Below are 12060 nucleotides of genomic sequence, written 5' to 3'. Positions count from 1 at the left end.
TTCTTCTCTATCGTAACGATGCAAACTATTTGATCTTAACAATGATGGTCTTTGAAGAAATACGCGTCTGCACTTATGAGATCAGAGTGAATGCTACAGAAGTGCTCGTTTCTGCCAACCAACGAAGGAGTCAAGTTAGCCCTCCTTATTTTGATGGCAGTGACTGGCGATATGGCCGAAATCGTGAAAGAGTTCCTCGAATGGCTGTTTGCTAGGGAGTCGCCGTGACATCCGAAAAGAGGGCGCCCGAGCGGTGGGTTGAGGGTTACAAGAGGCTCGCGGAAGAGCGGAAATGGCCATAATACTAGGTCGTGAGGCGAATGCGTCCATATTTGCAAGGAATGATTCGGACTCTGTTCGATTTCAGGGTCGTTGTAGAAAAAACGTAAAAAGGTCGGAAAATAAATTGCACGAACGAAGAAGGCTGGCAGGCCAAAGCTGTTCTTTTGCCGCGGCAGGTTCAACAGGGAGACATCCAAAGAATTTGTATGTATTAAGCAAGCAGCACTGAATGAGCTAGGGCCCAACATAAGATCAACGCGTTGCTAGCTAACGTCTGAATGACCGCAAGACCAAATACTACTCAAACTTCATTACAGGAGATTATGGCCAATTCATGAGTCGAATCAGTTCAATGATACAAAATAATATGCCAGAGAAGCTTGTTCCAGATACTTAGTAGCGCAAGTGCATTCAACCAAGAGGGCATGCTGTCGCTGTCACGAAAGGGAACATAACGCGTACCGTTGGAAAATGAGAACTGCAGTCGTCGGGGCAAGCCGAACCAGGGTGGTAGACTCCAGCCCTGTTGGTACCATAAAGCTCGAAAACCGCGGTGCCTCCCGCCAGCCCTTAAAAGTATCCTCTTAAATGCATCAATTTGGCATTGGGTTGAATTTAATTGGATAGAAGTGCATTAAGTAATCGGTTCTCGGTGGGCGCCGGTAATATGGCCATAAAATTAATGGGTTTATCTTAACGAAGGCCTTTTATGATGGATTACGACCAAGCCTGCCAACGGGGATTATCCAGGTGTAAACAAAACTGTATTAAACAAAATGGTTATGGACTTAAGCACGTGAAGATGTACGTAACTAAAATGTGCGGCAGGTTGCCAGAGAAAGCCAGAAATATCCTTTTCTACATCGATAATAAAGGATTTGCGAATCGGCCGTTCAGAGAAGGTGACAATTGACCGAGAGCTTCGCTGGTACAGAGAGTACTACGGTAATAGCACAATGTGCCCCGGAGCGACGGGGAGCTCCTTTGTGTGGGCCTTTTTTCGCGGTATTCTGAAGATTACGAGGAACGGAAGGTGTGCAACCCGTCAGTCGATTTTGGAAAAAAACAGATAGTATTTCCCGTCATATGTAGAAAATACGGCATACCGACATGCGTAAAATGGTCTCGACAGTGAAATGTGCAAGGTAAACCAACTGGACGCCAGAAGACACTGGTCGTGGAATGACGACCTCTGGCCAGACAAGCGTGGCCGAGTTAAAATGACGCAAACATTTATAGATATATAATCTCTAAACCAATAGACGTTTGTGCCTATATGAGATTACAGCGAAAAGATCTATAAATTCATATACCTTTGCTACTAGACACGATCGTGAGACGCTCACTCGTGCCATCTATCGATAAGCTTAGTCTATTCTACTAAAGTCTAGAAATGTTAAACAATTTGTTGTACTCCTGAAATGAAACGGTCATAATTCTGTCAGTTGTGACATTTTGCATAGGAATCGAACGGCGTTTTGAAAAAAGACATTCGGCATGATACTTTTAAATACTTTTTTTGATGTAAGTCGTATCTAAAGCTCTGATTACTTATACGACTCAATTAAAGCCCCTATCGCCTTAAACAATTACTCGACCATTTAGAATAATTCATTAGCTAGGTAGTCGTTGTAGTATTATCTCTTATCTTGGGTCGTAATCATTTCTCAGATCGTTAATATAAACCCAGTGTTCGACTAAATGTGATGTTAGTCCGATTCATCCAAAACCGAAAGGTATAACGGTAAATTCTAAAACAGAAAATCCCTTATGTTTGGCATTGTTTCTCTTTTATGACGACTTTGTATGGTATCGGTAGCATTTTCAGTAAACATACAAAACTCCTATCCCCACACAATAAGAACACTTTTCTGGCAAGACAGCAGCCTTGCCGACATTCAAATGTTTTCTTGACATCGTTGGCCTGCGGCAACATAGTTGAAAAATCGCCGGCCGTTCCTCAATGCTTCTAGCTGCCTTATCTTCTACTGATTCTGATTGAAACAAGAAAACGGAACGTCGAAGACGTCTCGTGCACTGCTGTAGGTAGCGCCCTCTTAAATCTTTAATATGAATCAAATATAATGTAAGTGTTGAAATCACACCTTGCGAACTTACGCGGTTTCCACGTGTCAGTCGCACACTCAGGCCGTCTGCTTCCACAGCCCATGTGTGTTTTAACGTCTGCTACGGTTTGCTTTTTCCACTGAACTAACTGACGCTTGGCGTGAAATTTTACCAAACTGTTAATACCCCCTTCTGCATAGTAGTCCACGCTTTCCTTTATGAATATGTATGTATTTAACGGACTAGAGTGACTACTTATCCTTTGCCGTTGAGGACTGTCCACGTGAGGTATACGTACCTTAGCGAAAAACGCAGCGCCATTTCGCTCCACCGTAGACGATGCTGAAAGAGCATACCGTGAAACACCATAAAAGCGTCTCCCATTCTGCTGTCATCCAGTAGCTGACTACCATCGCAATGTTGTCGTCCTGTTGAGTGGCCTGACGGCGGAGAAAGTGACAGATACTAAGTGCATTACCGCAGTATTCTGCGCAGCACATAAAAGCAAGGAGTCAAAACGACAGTGGGACAAATCTCATAGAAAATCTCCTACGATTCGTCCGGCTCGACAGTTTTGCCCTGTCTACCTCGTCTGCGCCGTCATGCAACACTTTTCAGTTCTCAGATGAAGGCCGTTTCATTGTCAAAGTTTCGATTGCAAACTGAGCCGAGCTGGCTATGGCTGGTGCCACGACGTGGTCCTCGACCATTATTGCTTCAGAGTGGTCATGAGTTCCACTATTGGCTCAACGCTGCTCTTTCATCATATATTCATGTAGTCGTCTGAAGTCGGCTAATTTCGATGTCGCAGTCTTGTTCGCCTGTCGTATACTAATACGACGAGAACGGGGTTAGTACAGCAGTTTATGGGTTGGATACAAAATTTTCGTCAGTTCTTAGTTCTTGCTGAATTTGCAGGCCATTTGGACGGCAGGTAAGTTGCAGAGACCTGTGCGACAGTTGGATATGGAATACTATACATGGCGCAGAAATGGAAAAAGGAAGGAAGCCGACTTTCGCTGGCACATGACTCGACTGTGATGGGCCAGATGTTGTTCAAAGATTTAGTAGACAAGAGGACGGCGAGCACTTAAAAAAGCTGTGTCGTTTGAAAAAAATGTCACATGTGTATACAAGTGGTACGTTGGCAGAATCCATGTGCATTCCGATTTTAATTAGGTTTATTCTCCTTCATGATATTTACGACATATAATTTATAAGTTCAACAGTGTTTTAGCATAATCCTAACGATACCTGATCAGGCTTCAAATGTCTTTAGGCTACAATATCAATTGGTGCATCCTCAATAACTGTACAAGCAAGTGCTTGTTCTAGAAAACGCGTAGATGGATGCACAGAGTATCACGGTTTAAAACCGTGACCTTCAGGCGCACAGTACAGTATATATATATATATATATATATATATATATATATATATATATATATATATATATATATCACACAAGACTCGTCCAAACCACCAAACTTTCAACGACCCTTGCTAGTACTGCGAGGCTTAACTTAACAACTTTTGAATGCATTTCTCTCATTTAGGATAAAATTTCCATCATAAATAAAGAACTCTTACTCAGTAAAAAAAAACTGAAATATTATTTTTATATCTATGTTTTCAAACCTATCCGGTAACACATTTCCCATGAACAACTCGAGACGAGGAAAGAAGATATTATCCTCATATCTACTCTACATAGCTAGAGAACGAAGCTCATAAATAATCGTCCACTAAACTTAAAACAGGACACTCACGACTAAGCTTCCACCAATTCCACCAATAGAATCCATAGACATGAATATGGCTCAGTGCTTTGCTTGTTGCAGTTACTTGTACGAAACACTTAGTCATTGCTACATATTTAAATTAAATTATATTAAATAAAAATAAATGCTGAATTGCGGCTAATAATATTAGCGAAGAGTAACTATAATTTGAGAAGCGCACCAAACGATCACTTTGTTAAGTTAATTTAACAAAAGAATAGATAAATCAGATGTCAATTTCCGAGGTCGAATGGTAGCAAAATGACTTTTTATTTAGGGAGCAGTCGCGTGTAAATCAAGGGTCAATCATTTATTCTCTCGCCAAACGGTGCCTTAAGCATGGAAACGTTTTTCATTGAATAATTTTTTGCTTTGTTAACTGCCGATTATTTCGCTCTATTTTCTCAGTCTCGGAATAACGTTTTTCGTTTGATCATTTTATGCGTTTGATTATTTGATGCTGCATAAATCATAGCAACCGGTGGATACAATCAAGCTATGATAAACAAATTAACGCTTCTGTGTGTAACCATTATTTAGCATGTACGGATAAACCTGGTCTCGTGTTCCACCTGTTGAAAGGACACTCCTAGAGGAACCACCAGATGCCAGAGGTTCCGCATCCGCTACGCTTACGGCTTTCCGTCGCTAGAGTGGAATGAAGATTGCGTCGCGTACACTAAAGCTTTGGTTAAACGACCCCTCGTCGTGTCCTTCTCTATTGGGGCATAGGGAAGCCAGTAAGACACTGTCAGGCTTCTCTTTTTTCATATAGCGACCGACAACAATTGACGCGAAAAGATAAGGTGAAAATACGGAAAAGTCTTTATAGACCATATATATTTGCATAAATTTATAAACTGTTTTTGCGAACTCCAACAATCCTTGCACGAACCTTGTAGAACGACTCTGAAACGCTGGCCGTTTCTCGAAATACATTATATTCCACATTGACAAAACGCTGGTTTGCCAGGAAGCGAGCTGCATTTTTCCCCGAAATGTCTTGGGGATTTGGCGACATTTGGGAAAAGGACAGGAAATAAGCAACATCCGGGCAGACTTGTGCTAGTCCCGCCGTGTTTTCTCTTTTTCTGAGCAGCACCCCACGACTAGTAACAAGATCTCCTATTCGCATCTAAACTTAAATTTGCAATGGCTATGCTCACCTGGCTTTACTTAACCAACTATTGCTATTGTCTCCACACATAGGATAGCAGTAAGCAGCAGCAGTAGCAATAGCAATAGCGTACCTCTATAATATGTGAGAGGTGGAGAAGCTGGCTGGCCAATATATGATTCGCACCGCTATATCCAGAGAACAATCTCGATCTTGAATGTGGCTCTATCTTACCACTTGAGAAAGAAGACCAACTTGCCTTTCTTATAGTTACTGTTGCCATCAATAACAGTAGCAGACATATTAGAGCCTACTGTTTGTCATCAAACGTCGCGAATTCTTAGTCCTCGGCATGTGTAGGAAGAGCGCCAAGAGTTAAAAGTTTTGTCGAACTGCTGGTGCTACTAGTTCTGCTTGGGCAGCTGATACTTTTGCTTGAGCCTGAAACTTACCTCTAATTGTCGCCTTTTTTTCGGATGCTTACGATGCTTTACAATTCCAGCTCAGGCCCTCGCGGACGAAAACACCAGCTACCTAGGACCAGCCCCCACGATGTGGACATACACAGAAAACGACTACGAACAGAACGTGGTAACCGAACAGGGAACTCTCTACTCGTAGAAAACAAAGCGACAAGGAGTACAGATCGCGAAATTATAGAAAGATGAAACTCGAAGAAATGTCTAGATACTTTCAGACCAAAGAAGATATCTTGCTGAGTTTCTCGAGTAGTCAAACAGGATCTTCACGTTTTACTTTTGTTGCATTGTGTGTTGCAAAGCGTGTTGAAACGGCGCATGATCATCTTCTACTAGACAACTAGACTGGGCAGGCGTAACAGTGACACTGTAACAAGGCCAAAACAAACAACGACCACTCAGCAAGATGCCTGTTCAGCCATTCCTAAAATAGTTCGCATAGGGTAACAGGATTTGCTGTCTGCGTGAAAGGTTGGCGACGAAACGTAGTAGTAGCTAAGGTAGCTAATACACTTGCTTATAGATTCGCTTTGTTTATGTACAAGTAAGCGACTCTAGTACACATATATATAGAGCATGGTAATAAACATATGTACTCGTGATGGTGTAGTGGTAACGTGTTTACCTACGAAACCTGAGGACATGTCAGGCAGTCTAGGTTAGGGGCGGAGCACACATTTTGTTCCGCACTAACAAGAGGCAACTGCCTGAAGCAATATTTAACCAACTCAGAACACTTAAGCAATCATCATACACATATCTGCGATTTATATATGGTTTTATATATAGATGGTATATAATATATGTATGTCTTAAGAATTGCTGGAGAGATCACAGATGATCTAGCACAACTCGAAACGACTCGAGGTCGTATCAATAAGGCTTCAGCAAAGCTTCGGCTTTCACTTCGAGATTTTCTCAGTCATCGTCGACTGCTGGCAGGAGTCCATGCATTCTATAAAAATCGATCAGTGGCTATTTGTGTTCACTTAGGTACCATGGGCGTACAAGCTATTAGGGGTATTTCAATTTTCAGTTTTACTTTGAGCGAATGCCAGTTCAGTAATCCCATAAATGAGCTGATGTTGGGTTAAATGATTATTAATACCTAACATTGTACCGTTATTTTGCTCGCTTTGCTTGAATTCAGCATTAGTCCTTTTTTTTTTGGCGGCAGTTGATTCGATAAATATGACAAGTGTTCTTTCACCTTTGCGGAGGCTAAATAAAAACTAAAAATGAGTGTTGAACCCATTTTCAGTGTCTACGTATCTAAATTTTTCATTTAGGTAGAGTCAGAGGTTTACTAAGGTAAGCTAATAAGGCCAACAATAACAATCTTTCGGGGCAGTTGGACTACTTGGGCCGCCAATGTAGACGCCATACTTGTCGAACCGGTTAGAGCCAGTAAACGGAAAAACTACAATTACCCAATGAGGGACGCATTGAATTATATAATTTTCATTAGCTTTTCGATTTCTTCACCTCACCTCAACGGATATCTATTTCAATGATTCTAAACGTAAGTATTGGTATAAGTATGTAAGGTCGGATAATGTCAAATAAATATATGGAAACTTAGCAAGTTACATTAGGTTAGCTAATGATGGGAGTGTAGCTTGCGACGATTTCTAAATGACTATATTACTTAAATACACAATATTCTATTGTTGAGGTAAAGGTAGATTATCCAATTATGTAGGTTCCGCCGAAGATACGTTTTTTTTTTTCAGCCAAACCTTCATGTAAGCTCCGGCACAGTGTGCTCAAACGGTGTGCATCTATTTACGAGCTAATAAGGGATAGGGGTTTTAAAGGATCTGGGCTCAGTTCAAATGATATAGTCTTGTATATGTTCTTAGGATATAATAGAGCACCCTAATCAGTTTTTATCAGGCCGAAACACTCGTGCCAAGTCAGTACTGATGCGATTTCCAGAACGAAATAGTATCAGGCAAGCGGTATACTGAACGTATATATATCCGATATAGATATATATATAGATCCGTAGAAGCTCTAGAAAGCCAAGTAACATCATTCTAGAGGCATTACCTGAAGGTAAAGCTGGAAAAAAATGTGCATCATCAGACAAACGTACGTGTAGAATATCAAAAAACACTTCGTTTACATTTGATAGAATCCATAACCATCGTTGTGGATCAAATCGTGAGCAAACCAAATATATTTATCGCATCGTTATCTTCAGCCGAGCGGAATATCGCTAGAAATCCACAAGGAAAGCTTAAATAGGAAAGTAACAATGCTTTATAAAGGGTACACTGATACTTAACCTAGATAATTTCAAGAGCTAATTTTCAAGCTTTTTTTTTTAAGTTGGTTCTTAAATACGATACCATTTGCGCATTAATCTGGTAATAGCATTTACCAGCCTTGTCTTCTCCGTATCAGGTATGATGATAACGCATTATTATTTTTAGGTAAGCTAGTCATTGGAGCGAAGGAGATAAAACCAAATTAACAACTGGCTAAGCGAGACCGCTTCCAGCCGAAGCCCTCCAATCTTGTCTGCATGATATGGTAAACAGCTTTTATCTTTTGCACCTTAAGCAAACTCCTCATACTCAGCACTCGGGCTATACACTGCATTCCTATTTTTACGGGAATAGATTCCCATGGTGGGCTGATACATCTAAACGAAGAACAATAATACCCGTGTGACGTGTTTGTATCTATCAGTATTCCTCTACCGGATTAAACGCTGTTTGTGAACTCATCAACCTATGCCGGAGAAATAAGCTTTTATACTTGAGTGGCAAGCTAGTGGCCGAATAAATGAATTAGGAAACTGTTACCAACTAGCGGATGATGATGATGAATCTGGAAAAGGAGGTTTGCACTTACATTGTCTAATGTCTCCGACTCGTGGACTAGCATGTCCGTCCCGTCGGTAATTGTCTCGGTCTCATCTGGCCAATGCTTAGCAAGTCGATCTATTACGGTTGGCCTACTTAACTTCTAAATAATTCATTCTAGAAGTAATTACAACAGTATTAGAAAATGCACATGGGACAACTGACATACGGGCTTGGTCGCGCCTATATTGGCACCGACAAAATGATCTTTGAAGGACTCTTTTAAAATGTGTTACTCGTTCCGACAGGTTCCTCCGTAACAGTTCAAGAATTCTATTAATTCTCTAGTAGAACAACATTAGCATCCGTCTATTTCTATAAAGAGAGAAAAGTGGTGCTCAGTTAACTCAACGACGCGTCACAGTACTTATATTGTATGACCCGAAGTACAATAGGAGCATCTGAAGTTGATCTGCCTGTGTTTCGCTCGGATTTACACATATGTTACAATGCGCCCCAACGAAAGTAAAAGCAAATTTAAGATTTTTACATGACGCACAGGTGGAAATAACATGAAATTAATGGATTCCAGTGTTGGAGACAATGGGAACTGTCCAGCCAGGGCTAATACGGTATTCGCTTTCTGGTACCCGTAATAACTATGTGACATTAAATTATAGCAAGCTTATCGGTTCTACGTAGCTGAGCCCTCTATTTTGTTAAGTTGCAGGAGAATCTGAGGATCTATGCGATCGACGTATCAAAAGCGTTTCAGGCGTTTAAACTTCCCGAACTGCCAATGAGAGGTCTTCGTTTATTGTCAGTACGTACTAGTCTAACATCATCTCGTTATAATGAATCTGCTGCTCACCCCGTGCCTTCTCTGCGCAGGTCGTGTCGATTATATCGTGTGCCCCACGTTGCACACTGACCTGAATCTCTTACGCACGCTATCTCACACAAAAACTTTCCTCGTAGAGCCAAGCGTAGGTTCGCGATAGCAATTAAGACCTCGTTTGTAACAGCAATTTAACCCATACGACTTTACCATCCTACCCGATGCCACAATCATATCTAGTCACGCTTAACCAAGCCTATTGGCGATCACCACGGGTATGCGAATAGGGTATATAGATGCTTCGGATAGTGGCTCTGACAGGATGCTAGGTAGGCTGCCCTAGAAAGGACGATAGTCAAAAAGCTTCGTAATGTCGAGGTCGACGTCTGCCGTCGCTTGTTGGGTCAGCCTACCAGCAAAGCCGGTCCGTAGCTTACTGTATCGGATTGACCCTTATCAATCTGGAATAGGTGCCTAGTTTAAGAGTACAAAGACTTTGGAATCGTAGAGCATGGTTTCACTTGAATATTCTTTGGAGTCATGATTTTTATCGTTAATCATCGACGTTGGTAGTATGAATTATTGAACTATAATGTTTGTCGTCCACTTGCCAGACCTACGCGGGCCCATTTGTTGTTTATAGCTTACTGTCTTATAGTAATTATAGATCACAGTTTTTTGTAGTCCAGGAATCTAGAATGCAGTGACCTTAGAGGTCCATTAGAATCTGCTTTTGATACACTTTTCTACTATACCTTTTCCTCAAAGACCGGATTCAAACAGGCAGAGGCATAGATAAAAGGAAAAATTACTGCAATGTGAACGATAAAATCTAGAGGTTAGATTTTCTTATGATAAATTTAGCCTACCTAATATTTTAAGGTCTATTTAGCAACTCAAAAGGGCGCACCACCGTATGGTTGCATATAGCTATACGTATCAGAGCTACGTTTGACTTCTGCAGGTTATCAATCGTGCGTCCCATACTTTAGCTGTCGTAATACTTGTCATCTATGCATAGACTCCAGCAATGACACGTTCGACAATGCTTCTTTCATTCACAACTAACCCAATAGATATTTTAACCTATGGTGCTGAAAGGGATGGGGCTAACCTCTTAGATGTTATTACCTTTTTGTCCGAATGTAGAGAACTTCATCCTATTATCGAATCACACTTCAGTGGCCCAATTAGTAACAAATCTGTGTCAAGACCAACACCTCGTGGTCAACTAGCGGACAGTACAACCGTCGCTTGTATTTGGTTTCTGTTTTTGTGTTTCAACATATTCCATTCATACGTGGCCGTTCAGGATATATCATACATATATTTGCATACGTACATCAGTACGAGACGCATCGTGTTTGTCTTTTTCTATCTACTACAATATATTTTAGCCTGTCTTGTTTCTTCGCGATAAGCTGTTTGAATTTCCACGCTGCCCGGTGCTATCGTGCTGTTTGCATCCGCACTGTCCTTTACTCTCCCTATCTCCGCTCTCAATTCAGCTTGATCTACGCTCAAATATTCCACTGCACTGCTGTATCGTTACGTCTGTCCTTGTCTTGCCATCCTGCCCTGGGTCTTGTGCCTCGCTTCATGCTTTTCAACGGAGTCATAGAATACAAACGAAAATGCATGATATATCGTGTAACTGGCTGTGACAGCGTTCCGGTTCTTACCAACATCACAGACTGGGGCAAGCAGGCTAGAACGCAATTTAAGAAGCGATGGGGATTGCATATATCGTATGCCAAGCGACGTACCGAAAAGGGTTTGCCTGTCTGCTACTTCTGATATCCAAGATACGCGGAGGTCCCTGTCGTCCCTGTCGTCGAACCTTCAAGCAGTCAGGCCCGCATACGCGTTCACATTGCCCTCTCCGGCCATGCGTATATAGCATAATGATGCTGTGTCAAGCCCCGCTCGAATTTAGAGAGGGAGCCAGACATATCTTCAATGGGACGCTTCTTAAAGGGAATGGACTAAGTGGTTTCCAGAGAACCCATGCCCCCCTGCAGACCTGATTCGTCATATGATCCAGAGTCCGGCCACTCGAAAGCTCGAGTGATTTTTTTCCTACAAACGCCATTTCCTATTCAGGGAAGTTCAGAATGTATGATAAATAAAACAAAAAGATGGAATTTAAAAAATGGAAAAACTAAAATCTATTCGTGACGGTACAAATATACACACATTGCACTTTAAAGCGAACGTCGTTCCGCGTTGTAGACGACAGTGAATAAATTGAGGTTACGAGTAGAGGTGGTTCAGACGCGGTGGTACTAGTACCCGCACGTACGTCAAGGCGATTCTGTGTATGTGTATCCATCAAAACGTACTGTTATACTGCCTAATAAATATAAGCGAAAACACGGTGACTAATTAATGGACGCTTCTTCTGATGACAACTTCAAATTGTTCGCGTTTGTCTTCAACTTCAATTTGTCTACGCTAAGAGAAATGCACAGGTTCTGTAAATATGGCCACTTGTTATGAAAACAAACTAGAATTACTGAATGCCACCGATAGCGATGTGGCGTCGTCTATTGTGATCGAGTCAGAAGAACTTCACTAGACGTTCGCAATTTATACAATCGAAATTGACACGGGGCTTATACAATAATAAGCTACAGAGTAACTGCAAGACGGTTATCGTGTTAGGAAAGAAGTTGCAGTGCAG

At 41.5% G+C, this 12060-nt stretch overlaps 1 protein-coding gene across 1 annotated transcript in view; it reads left to right on the top strand.

The window, feature by feature from the left end:
* LOC111251611 (zwei Ig domain protein zig-8-like) overlaps positions 1-6980 on the top strand; it is a 112954-nt gene extending 105974 nt beyond the window's left edge. Inside the window, exon 5 of the mRNA XM_086989723.1 lies at positions 5750-6980. Within this exon, the coding sequence (XP_086845849.1) occupies positions 5750-5868 (119 nt within the window). The 3' untranslated portion in view covers positions 5869-6980. The remainder of the gene's footprint in view (positions 1-5749) is intronic.
* The last annotated feature ends 5080 nt before the right edge of the window (positions 6981-12060 follow it).

The sequence above is a fragment of the Varroa destructor genome, unplaced genomic scaffold (assembly GCF_002443255.2).
Source record: "Varroa destructor unplaced genomic scaffold, Vdes_3.0 BEIS01000005.1, whole genome shotgun sequence".
Classification (NCBI taxonomy): Eukaryota; Metazoa; Arthropoda; class Arachnida; order Mesostigmata; family Varroidae; genus Varroa; species Varroa destructor.
The sequence above is the reverse complement of the archived record's forward strand: the minus strand, read 5'-3'. Positions and strand labels throughout refer to the sequence as shown.